Consider the following 18,391-nt stretch of genomic DNA (forward strand, 5'->3'; position numbering starts at 1 on the left):
AGCACTAGAGCAGTGGCGCACACATTCCACACATATCTGTGCTGCTTAGAGAGAGAGAGAGAGAGACTTTTTCAAAAAAATACTGAGATCATATAGCAGGAAAAATGTTAATTACAAAAAAAGTATATAGTCCATTTCTCGATATTAGAGCTGACGCTTAGCATTCAGATTAGTAAATACAAGAGATACTTAATAGACATACGCAACAAGGGCATAACTGGAAAACCACGCAACTGGTCTTGAAATCATAAAAATCTAAGACTTATACACATTCATGTTATATGTGCACTACACTACCATTCAAAAGTAATTAAAATTAAATTGATCAAATGTGATAGAAAAGAAAGACATTTAGAATGTTAGAAAATATGTATTTATCTGTTCTTTTGATACACACACACACACACACACACACACACATAAATTAGTGCTGTCAAATGGTTAATCACAATCACATCCAAAATAAAAGTTTCCGTTTACATAATAAATGTATATATACTGTTTATATTTATTATGTATATATAAATACAGATGCATATTTTAAAAAATTTTTTTTAAATAATTTTATTTTATTGTTAATATATTAATTTATAGTATACACAAAATATATACTTTTTGTGTGTGCGCGCGAATATATAATTGGATATACACAGAACACACATATTACGCAAAAACATTTTTGCATGTGATTAATCGTTTGGCAGCCCTAATATATATATATAAAAAAATTAAGCTCCATTTAATTTTCAGCACCATTGACAAAAAATATTTTGGTTTTGACAAAATTATTTTATTTGCATCATAGGCATTTTGTTTTTGTAGTGTTGCAAGCAAGAAAAAAAATGTAGATTTACATTTGTGTAAACCCATTCTTGCAATCATCTTAATAATCAAACTGGAATTTTTTTTTTCTTTTTACTGAATGTTTTGTCCCATGTCTCTAGAAACCGCAGTTACTCAAACAGGCCAGTATGAGTGTTAAACAATTCACTTTTTTCCTCAGCGGACCGAATGTGGCAAAGATTTCTCTAACAGTAGCATGCAAGAGATATTTCAGACATTTTTACCAATTGTTTTTAAATGTATAACTTTTTTTTGTGTCTTAGTTATTAACTTTAGATCAAAATATAAAATTTCAAATACATTTTGCAGAATACTCAGTCGAACCAATACTTAGTAAACACTTGCATCACAGAGAAAACAGAAGTGTTCCAGTTCTCCAAATACAATTAGCTATGACGAGTCAATTCAGGGCAACACGAGCCTGTCCAATGTGATTGAGTTTGAAGCTGGTCACTCTATAATAGAATTGAGTTGAATTGAATTTAAAGCAGTGCTGTGAATGCTGCTGCTGAGCTCAGTAGGAATGCAGAGGGTGGAGCTGTACAGACCGAGTGAGTTTATGAAGCTTTGCTTTGGAAACACATCAGAATTCCCCTCTCTGACCACAAAACCAGAAATCATTAATGACGGCTGTGACACTTCAGCTCAGAAAGAGACTTGAAAAGGAGTGGCAGCAATACACAAGTCATATTTAATTGCTTTTATCAGTGTTATAATCCCTGTGATAGCAATAAACACAAGAGCAATTCAAGAAATATATAAGGCATGAAAACATGAAATGACCAAATCTAAAATGTCCAATGCATCAGTACGCACATTATATTTTATAATACTGTACATTTCTTTTAATGACTAACACAGTCCTTAGCAAACATTTTCCACAAGATTTTCTTAAAATAAAAATTACACCAGCATATGGTGACAAAACTGTAGTGTCAACAGAAAAAAAACACATTGTTATTCTAAGAGTTTATACAATAAATGAGAGCATGAAATGTGGAGAATGTGTAGTCATCTCTGACCTTGCATTAGGATCTTGATAACAACATGCCTTTATAAGGTGGCTATAAAAAAGACAACTGAAAATTAAGAAATAGAAAACAGTTTAAAAGACACCAAAAACACATTAGATGAAATGCAGCAAACCTAGTTAACATAAAAACAACATATATTACGTTCTATATTAGGAATAATTAAGCAGTAGTTGAACATCTGTGCATTGCAAGTTATTACTTTACAATCTTAATAGTAAATGGAATATTGTTCGATCCGAAGCTCTGTAATGATGTTTAGAACATGTTATGCCAAAATGAAAATGTGTAATTATTTATTCACCCTCATGTTGTTCCAAACCTGTATGGCTTACTTTGTTTTGTAGAACACAAAATACAGGCAATACCTTGAAAGTCAATGGGGTTCAAAGATTGTTTTCAATGAAATTGTTTTTTATTGTATAGATAAAATCTGTTAAATTGTTTATTAGAATCTATTTTTAAGTCCTCCAAAGAAGAAAGTCATGCAGGTTTGGAGATACATAAACATGAGCAGATGATGATAGAATTTCATTTTGGGTTTACCTGTACCTCTAAGACAATTTTAATAACAGTCTATGGGAAGGGTCAGACATGATTTGAGACTGGGAAAGTCAGAGCAGCTTGGCTTGAGATGTCACTTGAGATCCAGAGGAAGTCCTCTGCTTGGTTTCCTGCTGCTCAGCATCTCTGAACAGTCCCTTCGGTTGACGTGGAGGAGTGAGTGGAGGAACTGTGGGTGACTGAAGGATATCTGCGTACCTTTGGTTCGGTTTGGTCTCCCTTTGGAGAACTTTTCTGAGCAGTGGTTTCAAAAGCCCGATGGTGACCTGGCTGCCGTGAGCCTCGAAAGGACCAGAGTTCTGCGTTGAATCAGGCAGGTTTGTCAATACAATATTAAGTATGCTTGTCACAGTCATGTCCTCTGGACAAAGAGTCCATAGCAGGTCCAAAAAGGGGTCCAAGTCTCTATGCTGGGACACTTCGCACAGCAGAGCAATGAAAATCTCTTTGTTCAGAAGCGGGCTCTGTCGACAGAACCTTTCGGCTACTTGCGCAACCCGTTCCCACTGGCTTTGCTTGATGAGAATCCGCAACGCTTGCATTATAGCTTTAGGCCGCTCGCTGCACAAAAGCAGCTCCACTTCCAGGTGTTGGTAGGTCCTTTTGCAAGGGAGCACAGTCAAAGCCCGTTTATAGAGCGGCAGGCTCTCAGAGCTCTCCTTCATGCTGTAACCCCACGAAGACTTAGAGGACCCACCGGATTGTTGTTGTGCCAGTTCGAGAAACCTGGGGAGCCAGCTGGGCTGGAATTTGAAGATGGATTGGCACAAGAGCTCAAAAACAGGCACCGTAGTGTGTTTCTGCTGACCGTTGCAGTGAGCAAAGTTTGCTGTGGGTTGCACAGGGCTGAGGATGATTTTCCATAACTCAGCAGGAGCTTTAGACGACAACAAACCCTCACCGTTGCACCTCAGATGCAGAACCGCTTGCATGGCATGCCAGGAGTAAGTGGGAAAGAGATTGAAGATGCTGTTTAGATACTGAAGATTCTCCCTCTCTATCTCACCGCTAAGCAGCCGGCAGATCTCCTGCTGCACCAAGCTTTCACAATAGTTCTCTAGATCTTTCTCTGAAGCATTCACCATTGACGTTTTGACGTCCTCCAACGAAACGAGACTCCTAAGCTCTGATTCGAGTGAGCTCATGAGTCTTTCTTGACCTGTGGAATGTTTCTCGCCAGGTTTGGTCTTCTGGTTGCTGAGGTAATCCTTAAGGATGGCAGCTAGCGATATGGGCGCTTGAAACATCCCACCTTTTTTGAGCTTCTCCACCGTGAGCTGCGTGCTACTTAAACTTCTTTGCTGATAGTATTTGCATGCCTCCTCAAAGACAGTCTCAACTAAAAGTGCATTCGAGTCTTCAGAAAGTGTTGGAGAAGGCTTCGGTTTTTGCGTGACCACAAACAGCCCGGTTTCTGACAACATTTGTGGAGAGTGACTGTCCAAGGTGTTTATGAAGAGAAGACCTTCTGTTTTCAGACTTATTCTTTCTAATTCCAGACCACATTTGGTGTCGATTAAGAAGAGGGTCCGGCCTATTGTTAGTGCCAGGATTTCGTTATATATCTTCAGGCTATTTTGGGTCCCACTAGCACTTAAGCAATTATCAGGAAGTTTGTATATGTGGCTAAGACTGCCATCCCTCTTCATGATGCATACCCAACCAGTGCTAAGAAGAAGAAGGAGGTCTCCACATCCAGTTGGAGAGAATCCACAGATATCAGGAGGATTTATGGTAGATAAAAGGCCAATGCAGTCTGTAACAAGTCTCTTGAAGTCAGACTCCTTGCTTGAGCTTTTCATAAGTGTGCAACTACAGGCACTATGCACGCTAAAGGTGTCATGTTCAGGAGACCATGCAAGAAACACTTTTGAAATTCCAATGGAAGAGTTTTCCCTCATGTCTGGGAGCAGATAGACAAAATTCCCAGAACTGACAGTTGTGTATCGAGGATTATTGTGCAATGCAATTTTCATGTTTCCTAAATTGACACCTCCCTCATTAACTTCTACAGTCTTTTTGCAGATGCAGAACCTGAAGTTGCTGCATGCACTATTGGAGTTCTCAGATGGTGGTCGCTCCTCACACCATATAATGAAATTCTGGCAAATGCACACAGAACTGACTTTAGCACGAGGGCTGTTACACAGATCTGCAGTCTGGAGTAAATTCCAGCCTGATCTGCACTCTAGGAATTTCCAGAATTCCACTCTTCCATTCTCAAATATAACTCCAAGCACAGAGGCTCCATCTTCTGGTTTGCTTTGAGGAACATAAATAACATCCACTACAGGCCCATTTCCAGACAGCACTAAATCATTGTGTTTCTGGCATTGCATGAGATGAGGTCGCTGATATTTGTCGTGTGTCATAAGACCACTCTTGGGCTGACGCACAATGACATGAATGTGACGTCCATCTGGACTCAGACGAACATCAGACAGGAAGTTTTGAGATGAGATGCTTGAGTATCCCTGTTTGAAAAACTCTTTAAGATCCTTTCCTTTCGTGAAATCAACGAAATCAGTCACTTGTTCTAACGAGAGTCGCGTCATGTTTGCTGAAAAGTCGATCTGGAATAGGAAGCACACGATGCGCGTGAAAACACTTTCAGTTTGGACCAGCGATCATCCACAGTCTCCCTGAAACATGTCCAGTGCTCCTTTCACGCTGTAACTCCATCATATGACGATGTCATATCTCTACAGTCCAGAAATCCTAGGAAATACACGTACATTTCTCCTTTCTCTCCCACTCCTCCTGACATCACGAGTTTGTTAATTTCCGGATTCTGATGGCTGTGTTTCAAAATACCCACGGAAGCGCACAGTTCGTGCAACAACGCTCGCCACAGTAACAGCCAGAAATCTTGTCTAGGTAGCAGTTTACTGATTTTTGAAACACACCCTATTCGGTATTATTAGGTGTTTTTCTTTCTCTTTTTTTTTTGCTCTGTTGGAAGGAGGGATTTAATTCATTACTCTGATCTCTAAACCTATTATATCAGACACAACATATAACTTTAAATAAATAAAAAAAATCATAAATTTACAGCTAAATGCACGACAATTACCTAAATATATTTATAGTTATTTGAAAAATACAAACTCACAAATAAGCTTTTATTCTGGAAAAAACAAAACTACATAATCTGTACTCCTCAGTCATGACGTCAATTTGTAGACTAACAAGGGAGGCTATTTCGCCATAGATTCATTTAGAAATTTTCTTTGTGTTTTAGAATGTTTTTCGATGTATTGGTAAATTAAGATCCTTGGTTAACAACACTTTCAGGTTTGTTTAACAATTTAGATCACATACTATGTATGTTTTTTTAAGGTATATTGCTGACAAATTGCTTAATAAGGACTACAACTACCATAAGGATGTGAGATTATGTGAGTGACAAATCGGACAAAAGATGTAGTTCATAAATAGCTATTGTTAATGCTTAAACAATATTGTACACATAGTATAAAAAATATAAACCAGGGGAAGAACTAATAAATAAAATAATATAAAATACAATCATGATACTACAGTCAAAGGTTTTGTCATAGAATGCGTCGGAAATGACGTCAGGCCAGTAAACACACTTCCTTCTTCTCCCGCGAAGATTTCATCGTTGATGCAAATGACAGACGTGAACCCTGCAGTTTTTGAAGTTTGTAAGTTTTGATTTTACATTTTAATTTGCTCGTTTTTGTACATCAGTGTTTATTAATTATTCTCTGTTTTTATTTTCCGATGTCTCATCGCATTTGTAGCTCAACTTTAGTGGATCGCTAACATGATCACTGTCAGGAAATATTTGTGTAAATACAATGTCTCAGCAGTTATATTTGCATAGATTGCTTGCGCACAGGATGGTATTGTTTTGAAAATAAACTTTATTTTTAAAAAAGTATCAGTAAAATCTGTTTGTTACCAGTAAAATAGTGTTTTTACCAACCGTGTGATTAGCAGGAAACTGCTATGCGATGCTTTAATACATTGTGCTGCATATTATGTTATATTATATTTTCTTTAAATACTTGGGTGACACCTACGTAACTTTTTAAAACACTTCCCAGTGTGCACCTCTCATTGCAGTGCTTGTTACAACATAATCAGACTTTATAGATGTAGGTATTTAAAGTTTCTGTAATTCTGTTATTCAGACATATGTGTCTCTCTGAATAGAAAATCAAGCAGAAACATTGAAGATGTCTGATTCGAGGAGAAAGTCTAGAGGTAATCAAGAAGAGTCAGCAGGAACATCAAATGGATTGGGTGGACGGAACCGGCCAGAGAGACCTGGGGATATGGGTGATGAAGATGATATTGGTGCGGGACCCTCGGGTATTAGTGAGGAAGATGATGATCCAACACGCAGGAGAGAGATCAGGAGCAAGTACAGGGATCTGATCAATCAAGTCCAGCGTGAGTATTAATAATGCTAAAGTTGGCTTCAGTGATACAGTTTGCTGTTTCAGTTATAAAGCATTGTAAGTATATTGTTGTGTGTATGCTTTTTTGTATACAGAAAATCGCGAGGACATGCTGAACCCTGCTAACAATAAACTCACTGATGTTTTAGAAGAGGCCAACAAACTATTTGCCAATGGTATTATTTTTCTACACTACATATTCTGGTACCTACTTACAGAACTAATGCAGTTCAGTCAATTAGTAGGATGCATAGCCTGGCAGAGCATTGCGCACACGCATTTCATTTTCTTTGTATTATGTCTTAATGATCATCTCCTGCTGGTTTTTTTATGGCCTGTGTCTATTTTCAGTGAGGCAGGCTCGTGAAGCAGCACTGGATGCTCAACTCCTGGTGCTAGCCACTGATCTAGGGAAGGAAAAGGCCAGCCAGCTGCATGCTGAAGGCTCTGCTTTTGACCCGTCTGCATTTTCAGAACATCTGGTATGTTACTGTAAAAAAAAAAAGATAGGCCAGACCTGCATTTTTCTAAAATCATCTTAAGCCTAAAGCCTGGAATACACTACATGACTGAAAAAAATGAACAGATTTTTTAAACACAAGGCATCATTACCATCTTTTGAAATGGCGATGAAGGAAAACTGGCTATCATACACTACACATCTGAGGATCACACACTACCAGACCGTCAAGTTGTGTCGATCACAACAAAATCACGCAGAAACATTCGCATTGTTGCTAGGAGACTCTTGGCAAATGAAAACAACATGTTGTAAAATTGTCTTCTCCAGACTGTAAACCTGTCGAAAAATGGGGGCAAAAATCATTTAGTGTATTCCAGGCTTAAAGATGCACTAAGTGAATTTTGCCAAATTATGTTGATATTTGAAAGCGCTCAAATTTTTTCTTGATTGATTTCTCATATTGATCATTCTAGTTGTCCTTCATGGGTCTGAATCGTTTGGAGGATGAAAGTGGTCAGGATGGGAACTTGGAGGGATATTTACCACAAGGAGCCTGGCAAAGGCTTGCAAAGAGATCTGAGTACTGCTTCAAAACAGCCCCCTCATTCCACTACATGTGAGTATGTCTGTAGTAAATGAAACTGAAGGCGATTAGGTAATTAGGTTGAGTGTTTAAGACAAGGGGATATACTGGAAATTCACATTGAAACTGAAATTATTTTGCAGGTAATTGCAAAACTTTTAGTTTTAAGCCTAATTAAGTCTATTTGGGCTGGTTTTGTCGTTCTCTTCTCGCCCCATGTACTGAAATATTGAACTGATGTATTGGTGGCCCACTTCTTTAGTAAAGGATCTTGAATCAGTTAAAACTGTTGATGTAAGTGAATCAGTTCAAAGTTACATTTGTGTTATTCTTCAGAAATGTTCATTATGTTTTTTCTCAGCAAAGACACATTAAATTGATAAAAAGTGACAGTAAAGACTTGTATAATGTTTCAAATGGTTTCTGTCAAATAAATTCTGTTCTTTTGAGCTTTCTATTTATCAAAAAATACTGAAAAAAAAATGTATAACAATTTCCACAAAAGTATTAAGCAGCAACTTTTTCCACGTTAATAAAAGTGAATGTTTCTTAAGCACAAAATCATCTTAATAGCATGATTTTTAATGAAGGATAGTGTCATGTGTGGCACTAAAGCCTGGAGTAATGGCTGTTGAAAATTCAGTGTTGCCATCACAGGAATAAATAATAATAATAATAATAAAAAAAAAACGTTATTATAAATTGTAACAAAAATAATTCACAGGTTTACTGTCTTGATGAGCATAAGAAACTTTTCAGGAACTATAGTGTAATGAGTGAATATATTTTTTCATGATATTTATTGGATATACTTACTTTTACTTAACTCTAAACCTCTGAATCAGTTTGATTAAAATGGCTATTTATCTGTTTTATAGCTTACAAAAACAATACTTACAGCCTGATTAAGGAGAGATTATGAATACAGTGTGCAGCATACTTTACAACCTTTGCTATTTTTGTTTAATTCAAGGTTGGGCTCATTTTTGGCAGAGCCTCCTCCGCCACGGCAGAGAGTTGAAAGACAAAGGAAAGTCCCCAGCAAAGAGGCTAAACGAATAATGCCCACCCAGGTGTGCTCATTAAAATGCAAATGTCAATCAATATTCTTGATAATCTGTGTGATTTTAAGAAATTAAGAAAATATCTTGTCAACACAGCTGAAGAAAATGGAAGAATCTCACCAGGAGGCAACCGAGAAAGAGGTTGAAAGAATTCTGGGATGTCTGCAAAGTTACTTTGCTGATGACTGTAAGCACGTTAAAATAAAAATAAAATATCATATCACAGTTAAGCAAAACAGACTATTTTAAATCCCATTAAAAATGATTTTTCTGATACAGCTGAGGAACCCATTTCATATTACGAGTTCGTCATTGACCCCAACTCCTTCTCCCGGACTGTGGAGAACATCTTCCACACATCTTTTCTCATAAGGGTAAGTTAAGAAGAAACGGCTTTGGAGTTTAAACATTAGTCTCACAATAACTAATGAAATATTTCCCTCAGGATGGTCTGGTGAGAATGTACATGGATTCAGATGGGCTTCCTTGTATAGGTGAGATCAAATCCACAGGTCACCGTTTGATTGAGTTTGTTTGAATGTACTTGGAGATTAAATGAATTATGGGTGTATTATAGCTCCAGTAGAGGAAGGTGAGATGGAGCCCGGTGGAGCTGTCGTCCGACATCAGTGTGTCATCTCCATCAACCAGGAAAGCTGGAGGGTGAGCACATTAAGACTGTAGATGTTTGGGGTTGGAAAGAAATGTTTTCTGGATTCTAATTGAGGTGATAATATAGAAATAGTCTTGTTCTCAAGATTACCCAAGGCTTGTATCTTTAACAGCTATTTAAGACTATTTTGTTTACCACTTTGCTATGTTCAGATCATATTTATTTAGCATGGAACAGTCTTTCTTTACATTAAATAACTTTTATCTATGGTCCGTGTCTTGCAGGAAATCATCGATGCCTTTGATATCAAGGAAGCTTTGATCCCCGCCTCAGAAGTTTCGTCTCAGTAAAGCTTGAAGATAGTTAGCGACAGCTGGCAATATGCTTATAAAATAACATTTTGTTCTTTTTATATTTTTTAATATTTGTGATCTCAGTTTTAAGAGTTGTGTCTTTGAATTCTGTATAGAAGTTTAATAATTGTCTATTACAATAAATGTGAAGTGAAGTTAACATTATATTATGTGTTGGATTCCATGTAACTTAAGAAATATTTTAATTTGATGGACACATGCAAGGTTCATAACTCTTCACTGTCTGTAGATGTACATCACTGTTCTTTTTCTCTTAATTAGAAATATTTAGAGTAGCAGGTCAATTGTGTGCATATAGACGGTGTCTGGGTACTTGAGAATGTGTCTCACTGCTCACATGGGCAATAATATATCATAAAACAGATTTGCTTTGTAAACAATATGCAACTCTACTATTTGCAAGTCAAATCTCCATTTGCACAGCCCTCATACTACAGTGTCATTTTGCTAAGCGGCTCCATTAAACCCATCTGTGTTTTTGTATAGATAAGAAACTTAATACAGATTAAATAAATATGTGCTTAGAGTAGTTTTTTATTTTTGTTTTAATTTCGTAATAGTAATTGGAGATTATACATATAAAGTCTCACAATAACGAATAAACTACAACCCTCAGGTAATCATTAATATGGTCACAAAAGTATATTCGGACTATTCTGTGAGTAGTTAGAGTAAGCTGAACACTACCACCTAGTGGTGAAATAACCTTTTTTTTTTACTGGATAAAGCTGGATTTGATTTAAAACTACTCTTTAAAAATTATTAATAAATACACAATCTTGACTGCTGCCTCTAGTGAAGTTTATTTGCATGGTCGTATGGTAATATTTTTATTTACTTGAGCTTTGTTGTCGTGTTCATATGAAGTCGTGTAAAATGCGTGCAGGGAGGCAATAGAGCGGCACTCCATGTGCACACAGATTGGTCCAAGCTTGGATTAACTGCCCTGTAGTTTGATCCCACTGACATCTGAAGCCTTTTGGAGGGATCTGCCTGCTGTCTGAGTAACACTCATGTTCTCAAGACGCTTCTGTATGTTGCAGGGACTTTCTGGATGGTTTAGTGGTGTAAATCTGCATCCAGGTCAGTGGCTGAAGTTGAGATTTTACATATCTTCATATATTTCATATATTAGGCTTTGTGCTCGTCGGTGTGCTTCGTTTAATCAGGGTATATGCTGTTTTATGGCTCATTATGCATAAATGTTTAGGTCACTGTGGTTTCAATTTGACTGAAATCCTGTTTCACTTTTAAGAAAATGTAAGCATAAACAAAACATCTGATTTATTTTGTAGCTTTTAATTGCCATTTACCAAATTTATAGTCAGATTTCCTAAGATGTTCTTACTTTTATGAGGTATTGTTAAATTTTAAACACTTTAACCTTAAGTTGTTTTTTAGGGAACTGCAGTATCATTCCTGGTGTCCATTTTTTGTTAATACAATTAATAAGATATGCATAAAAACAAATTCATGTGACATCTGTAAATGTTTGTTTGTGAAGGAAAAATGCTTGATTTCGGCATCACGGCATTGTCGTTTACAGTATGAAATATGCATAGCTATTCATTACTGGATGAATATTTGATGAGAAATGTAAATGTTTTTCATGAGAAAGACTCAATAAATATATTCCCTATAGGCCCGTTGTTATAGGGCACTTTTTAAGTTCACCCAAAACTGAAAATTTGGCAAGCAACCAAAGTTTCACTAAATTTGTTCTGATACAAAATCATCTACATCTTGGATGGAATAAGGGTGAATAAATAAATAATATATATATATATATATATATATATATATATATATATATATATATATATATATATATTAATAATTTATAATTATATTAGCAAATTTTCATTTTAGAGTAAAGTATTCCTTTAAGAAACCTAAAGGGTTAAATCTTTGTCGTTGTGTAGTGCTGTCACTTTAAGTAAGCACTAGATGATGGCAACATTTCACATTTCATAAAAAAAAAAAAAAATGCAGAAATGATTGTCTAAAATTAAATATCCAGTACAGACCAATATATCTTATATCATATTGATTGTAAATGATGAAACAGAGTAAACATGAAACTGAAGTCATGACTAACTTTACTAAAGTATTGAGACAATTTCCCATTATGTGTCATATTAAACAATTAAAAAATGTGGGTCTGGCTTGATCTTATCCACTGGTTGTTGATTGGATTGTGTTGAATGGAGGCAGATCTGAATATGACTGGCTCAATAAGAAAATGTTATGATATTTTTAGAGTATAGATGGACTTTTGATAGATAGATAGATAGATAGATAGATAGATAGATAGATAGATGATAGATAGAAAGAAAGAAAGAAAAAAACAGTGGGCAATTTTGTATTCATGCTGACTTTAATGCTAGTTAAAGAATGAATGTTTGAAATTCAGTCCATCAGTCTTCATAAAGATTAATCTATCTCATCCTGACTCTCCTTTTGTAAACTCCTTTTATTTTCTGCCACTGTCCCATTTCACTTGAGTGGCTCCATCACTTTTCCTCTGGCGATTTTCTTTTGATGCTCAGTACCGTGTCGTCATGCCTGCAGCTGTTGCTCTTTTAAACTTGCAGATGCTCTGTTCTTTTATTTTCTCGTTCTCGTCCGGCTTCTGTATTTTCTGTCCTCCCCCTCCTCTCCCAGGCTGTGTGACGGTCGCTGTCGATAACAGAGGGGCTTTTACCCACTTGCAGAGCAGCATCTTACAGCATCCCTGCAAAAGCCAACAGAGGAAGAGAGGAAAACAAATGTCAAGACATTTTTTTTTATCCTTCGCTGTGCTATTTATATAATGTAGTTGTTATATAACAGAGAATGAGCATGTATGTCGTAGATATACCCTGGGCAGTGCAGTAGATGATGCTTATTCACACACACATATGAGGGTATCCTTGCACGCTTGCACACACTTGCTCACACCCTGCTTGCATTGCTCAGCGATGCCATTGCTTTGTAGTGGGGATGCAATCCTGGAGAGACTATTTTTGCAAGCCTTGTAGTGCTTCTGTCACCTCTCCTCAGGAGGACATGGAATACAGGATGGGAAGCTGCATCGGAGTCGCACGCAGCCAGGTAACACTGCATCTCAGACACTGCAGACAGAAAGGCAAAATGAGAACGAGTGGGAAGACATCGCCGTCTGTTCGCTGGTTATCAGTGCAGGCAGAAAAAGGGGATGAGGGGGAGTATTGGTGTTGGTCTGGGCTGACGTCAGGGGGATATGAAAGAAAAAGCATGTTTTTTTGGCTGTCTCTTCTCATACTGGCCTGTAGTGGTCGGAGCTTGGGAGATGAAGAGCGTGAAAGGAGACGGGAATGGAAGGGAAAAAAAGAGGGGGAGGTGCAAAAAGATGCCTGACAATATCTGTACAGTCAGTGAGAGGGAAAAGGATGCAGGGAAAGGAATAACAGACATGGATAAATGAAAGGCAGTAATAACTGCATTCTAGATTGTGCTGAGAATAGACATAGGTTGAGAGAATTAAACAAAGGAGTCAAAAAATGAATTTAATATCTTGACCACAACTAATATTTGTGCATTCAATATCTGCTATTAGTGAATGCATAATTATCCATAACTGAATAGGGAATCAGCCTTAATTGTTCATAGACAATAAGTGCTTATTTATTAATCTTATTATTCTGCATTCCTTGTTTATGCAGTTAAAGGGATTTTGCTAAACAGTCATTTTGTACTTGTTTTAATAGGCATTAAGAATGGGAATATTTGGTTTATTGTTTTATTATAATGGTTATATAATGAAGTTAATATTTTGATACTGTATAATGGTATCAGGGAGGAGAAGGGGTGTGTTGGAGTGTCAGCTTTTAAAAAGTATTTATTTCAGTGATCAAAAAAGAATTTGCTTGATGCATTTAAAAGGTCAGTTTTCTGTATTGTTATGTAGTGTAAGGTGAGAATAATTATTTTGTGATTAAGTGAAATGGTATGGGGTGTGTGTGTGTTTGTGTGTAAACGTGTAAACAGGTGAGGTGAACAGATAGCAGACAATGGATAATACATTAATAATGCATATATGTATTATGCGCTGTAAGGTTTTCCAGTAGGAAACCTGAATTGAATTTGAAATTGAAAGGGAAGATCACAGTCTAGAAAGTTTAGCAAGAACGGTTGCATTAGCCACTGAATGAAAAGTCTTGCAGGATGCCTGACAAAGCTGAAAACACTGGTTTAGTAAGTTATATTCTATTCTACCTTTTTTCAAGTGCTATTGTAAAAATGTGCTTTACTAAATATTTTTATTAGTTAGAAAAGCTTAATATAACTGGATCAACCTGACTGCTTTTGGTGACACTAATGTGAGTAAATTGGGTAGAATTTTTTTTTCACATTATTAGTTCACTTTACTATAGACGTAAGCCTATCACTTTTCTTTCTTTCTTTCTTTCTTTCTTTCTTTCTTTCTTTCTTTCTTTCTTTCTTTCTTTCTTTCTCTCTCTTCTTAAGTTCTCTAATTATTATTTTATGTTGCATTTTATTCCCCAAAGTAATTCTGTAAGGATTGCATAGATTTTAATGGGTTTTATTTGGGCATCCAGCAATGTGAATACTTACTAGACCGCTGTCAATGTGTTTTCAGTTTCAAAAGTTTGCAGCGATCAGTACCATGGTAGAAATGCCATATTCACTCATTATTCACTCCATGAGGCGACCTGCTCTATGTAAAAAAAAAATGTATGTCTTTTATTAGGCCACTGATATGAAGAGTTATATATACTTATAATAAGTTTTCTGGTGTTTTAATGCAAAACTTTTTTCAATGAGAACAAAAAAATGAAAGAGATAAGGTATACAGCTCAGAGAAAGTGCTGTGTAATTGTTTTGGGGCCCTGTTGACAGGCTAAGGAGGTTATGGGAAGGGTAAAATCCTTTCCGCTTAGTTTATGGCATTGTGTTTGTTTACAAGTGTTACCAAGGGCCATGCACCGTCCAGCTGACTCTGTCATCTCTGCCATGTCAGAATCAGGGCGGCCCCCCATGATCTCCCTGTCATTTTACCCCTTCTCGCCTGCTCAAACTCTGTGCAGATATAGCAACCCAATGTGCCAGTCGTCTCAAGAGGGGACAAGCTTGTTAACTGTGGTCTAGCTGCAATGAACTAAATCTAAAGCTCTACATTAAGTGTTGCATTGTGAGCTTGGATAAATGCTCTGCTTCTGCTTCTGTGAGCTGGGTGAGTGAGTTCGACTTCACTTTGAGTTTAACTTCACTTTGTTGTAACTGTTTTTGAAGTTAAGGTGTTCAAATGTGGTGATTTCTTGCACTCTCATGGTGTACATTAGTAATGCATTACTAGTAAACCTTTTGATTTTCTCTTTAGATTTGCATTTGGTTCACTTTAGGTGTTAGTGTGGTTCTTCTTTTACCAGATGTTTATGTTGCAGGAAAAGAATAACATTTAATTTGTTTCATGGTTATATTATGCAGCATTTTAGCACATCAAATTCTGTACCGTGTGAAAAAAAAAATCTATTTTTGTTCTCTCGCTTGATCATAAACTGTTAGTCCAGGAATAGAGGAGACATGTTCCTGTTCCGCTTCAGGAGTGTTCCTATGTCAGCATTCATGTAGTCATGTTTGCAAGTGATTTAGCCACACTAAAGGAAGATACTAATGTTTAATTATTGGTGGAAGATACTACAGATGGGTCTGCAGTATTTAGATCTAAAAGTCTAGATGTGTTTTGGCTCTTATGGTGGATGACAAACAAAACACAAATATAAGAAGGGCTGGAATTACACTCCATTCACTCAGTGTTTAAAGCAGTGCCATCATTTTCTACTCTCTTGTTTATCTTATTGATTAGCTGTTTCTGAAAGTCCGTCTCAGTCTGGGTCCATGAGAATTTGGGATCATCTAAACTTCAGACATTATTTGCATGGAAGTTATTGTATAAACCTACAGAATTTATTGCATAGCACAGTTTGTTTTGAAGGGAAACTGGTGAACATGACTCATGGCTGGACGGGAAGACCTAAACAACGAGTGACAGACAGGAACAGCATCTATTTATAACAAGTTTCGTATGCAGGTTTGCACTTCCTGCCAAAATATGGAGCAGGCACTGATCACCCAGCAGAGTCACATGGACGCACAAACACTTCAGAAGCACAGCGGTCTGATATAGCCTAGAAAGATGATCTGTTTAACTGTTTGACACAATGAGTTTGTGTTTTGGAGATGCTATATTGACTATAAAGGTCATGTTTACAGTCTTTCTCCACATGGTTTTTTGGAGATAATTCTGCGAACCATGTATTAGTCTTTCATTTGTTTCTTATGGACGCCTGTAATTATGGTATTACATTTGTATATCTCCGTCTTGTGACTTAATATCTCCAACTTTTGATTTTGTTTCTTAAAATTGTGATTTTATATGTTACAATATGACTTTATTAATTGCGACTTATCTCTGACAGTGTGACTTCATATCTTACACTTCATATCTTATTTTAAACTAAAATGCCTCATAATAACCTTTGTTATATTATTCTCTGCAGAGACCATAGGTTCTTGAATTGCAGAGAAGCTGCTAACATTTTTCCATTATGCTCAATTTAGCTTGTGTGGAACACAAAATTGTATAATATTTCATAAAATATTTTTTTTAAAGCTTAATACCCATTCAATCAACGTCCTTCCAAACACACGCATGTATTGGTGATTACACCATACTAAATTTGATGTAACCAAAAATGAGGCTGTGGGGGATTAAATTACAGTCCATTAGTGGGTTATGCTGTTTGAAGTCTTAGGCCATGTCTAATTTTCACAACACATTTTCCAGAGTATTAGCTCACAGCAGTAGGAGACAGAGGGCAGCTGCTGTTGACTAGTTGATTTTGGCAGTAATCTCCAAAACCCTCAGTCACTAGCACAATCTGTCAAATGATGAGCTTACTGCACCAGATTAACCCACTAACACCACTAATAGTCAAAAACAGACTCCTACTAAATGATACTGTAAAACTGTCCCATACAATATAGCTCTTGTGCCCACTAGAAGAAACTAAAAAAACAACTATCTAGTATTAGTATACAGACTAGTATTTCTGCTGTCTGAATTTCAGTTGTCTCCCTCAATGAATCCTCACAGCACTAGGTATAGATGGTGTTCCACCAAAGGGTTAGACAGATGGGATCCTGTGTACTGAGTTTCCCCACATTAGAGCGTGCTGGAGTTGTGCTTGTTTGAGGGGGCAGCAGCATGACTGATGGGCCTGGAGCTTTCTGCATTTTGCTGGCCGCAGGTCAACAGTGTGTGTGCGAAATCCTCCAGGAAGCTGATTTATGTTTCTAATGAGCTTGTGGTGTTCTTAAAAGAGGTTCTGGCTAAAGGTCTGTTAGACCCATCTAGAAGAGCTTTTTTTATGGGCTAATAAGACATCCTCCTCCACTCACTCTCACTAACCTTCACACAGTGAGCGACTCAAGCCAAATGTGCAATGGGCCTGAAAGCATTGCTCTCTTAATGTGGCACGGTAAAAAAGTGCACAGTTTGAAATGATTCATGGATGTTAAACGAACTTACCATTTTTTTTTCATAATGGAACTTTAAATCAAGGATACTATTAAAATATCGTTCTCATGCTTGCAAGTTACAGGACAAGTAAGGATCAAGCAATGACAATTTAATTTAATTTAAAATAACTGTTTCTATATAATTTAAAAGGTAATTTATCCCTGTGATAGAAAAGCTGAATTTTCAGCAGCCATTACTTCAGTCTTCAGTGTCACATGATTCTTTAGAAATGATCCTTCAGTTGTGCTGCTTATTATATCTTTTTTTGGAATAGTTTTTTCAGGATTCTTTGATAAAAAGAAAGTTAAGTAGAACAGCATTTAATTGGAATAGAAATCTTATGTGATATGTCTTTACTGTCACTTTTGATCAAATAATGCCCCTATGATTAATAAAAGTATTAACTTTTTGTGCTGACCTACCAGCACTTTGTACTGTTGTATAAACCGGTGCAGGAAATTAAAAAGAGAATCACAGAATACTTATTCTAAACTTTCTGTTATAGACAGCTTGTGATTTTATCTATATTTTCCCCCTTTTTTCAGTCAATTTGATTGGTTACTATTTCTCCTGGATTGTCTGCTTTGATTGGTTCAATCTGATTTATCTGGTTTGTGTTCAGGATCTTTACATTGGAATTACAGATCTGCACTTGAAATCAGAACTACATACTTGCTGTATGATTCATTTGGGCCATTACGTGATAGGTATTATTATATAAATCATTGTATAACTCTTAAATTCAGTGAAACTGCCTGAAGGCAATGATACTAATAAGAGTTTTTCTTTTTCATACCACCCTGAGAAAGTTGTTCTACTGGACAGCATCACTGCACTTTGTTCTGCTTTCATCAGAGCCTCT

General features: G+C 36.6%; 3 protein-coding genes across 11 annotated transcripts in view; 2 read left to right on the top strand and 1 right to left on the bottom strand.

The window, feature by feature from the left end:
- Window positions 1-2,335: 2,335 nt before the first annotated feature.
- Window positions 2,336-5,332, bottom strand: LOC127970373 (BLOC-2 complex member HPS6). Its single transcript, XM_052572923.1, has one exon. It carries the CDS (start codon window positions 4,991-4,993, stop codon window positions 2,489-2,491), a length of 2,505 nt encoding a protein of 834 aa, XP_052428883.1. The 5' UTR covers window positions 4,994-5,332; the 3' UTR covers window positions 2,336-2,488.
- Window positions 5,333-5,976: 644 nt separating this feature from the next.
- nsmce4a (NSE4 homolog A, SMC5-SMC6 complex component) lies at window positions 5,977-10,109 on the top strand. The gene is made up of 11 exons (XM_052572924.1): window positions 5,977-6,106; window positions 6,621-6,860; window positions 6,964-7,044; window positions 7,220-7,350; window positions 7,805-7,947; window positions 8,888-8,987; window positions 9,075-9,165; window positions 9,258-9,352; window positions 9,424-9,472; window positions 9,556-9,641; window positions 9,876-10,109. Exons 2-11 carry the CDS (start codon window positions 6,644-6,646, stop codon window positions 9,939-9,941), a joined length of 1,059 nt encoding a protein of 352 aa, XP_052428884.1. The 5' UTR covers window positions 5,977-6,106; window positions 6,621-6,643; the 3' UTR covers window positions 9,942-10,109.
- A 2,555-nt stretch (window positions 10,110-12,664) lies between these two features.
- Window positions 12,665-18,391, top strand: part of LOC127970030 (uncharacterized) — a 59,986-nt gene continuing 54,259 nt past the window's right edge. For 7 of the 9 annotated variants that reach the window (XM_052572220.1, XM_052572223.1, XM_052572225.1 and 4 more), the window contains exon 1: window positions 12,665-13,058. In XM_052572220.1, the coding sequence (XP_052428180.1) occupies window positions 12,948-13,058 (111 nt within the window). In that variant the 5' untranslated portion in view covers window positions 12,665-12,947. Of the gene's footprint in view, window positions 13,059-15,030; window positions 15,181-18,391 lie in introns of those variants that run through there. The other 2 variants (XM_052572221.1, XM_052572222.1) reach the window with 1 other exon arrangement.

Source organism: Carassius gibelio, chromosome B13 (assembly GCF_023724105.1).
Source record: "Carassius gibelio isolate Cgi1373 ecotype wild population from Czech Republic chromosome B13, carGib1.2-hapl.c, whole genome shotgun sequence".
Taxonomy (NCBI): Eukaryota; Metazoa; Chordata; class Actinopteri; order Cypriniformes; family Cyprinidae; genus Carassius; species Carassius gibelio.

What these genes read in the sequence shown, in the direction of transcription:
- nsmce4a (XM_052572924.1), top strand. Translation starts at nt 6,644, where the DNA reads ATGTCTGATTCGAGGAGAAAGTCTAGAGGTAATCAAGAAGAGTCAGCA. An exon ending in CTGCATTTTCAGAACATCTG is followed by an intron (nt 7,351 to 7,804) that starts GTATGTTACTGT and finishes TGATCATTCTAG; the next exon opens with TTGTCCTTCATGGGTCTGAA. An exon ending in AAGTTACTTTGCTGATGACT is followed by an intron (nt 9,166 to 9,257) that starts GTAAGCACGTTA and finishes TTTCTGATACAG; the next exon opens with CTGAGGAACCCATTTCATAT.
- LOC127970373 (XM_052572923.1), bottom strand. Translation starts at nt 4,993, where the DNA reads ATGACGCGACTCTCGTTAGAACAAGTGACTGATTTCGTTGATTTCACG.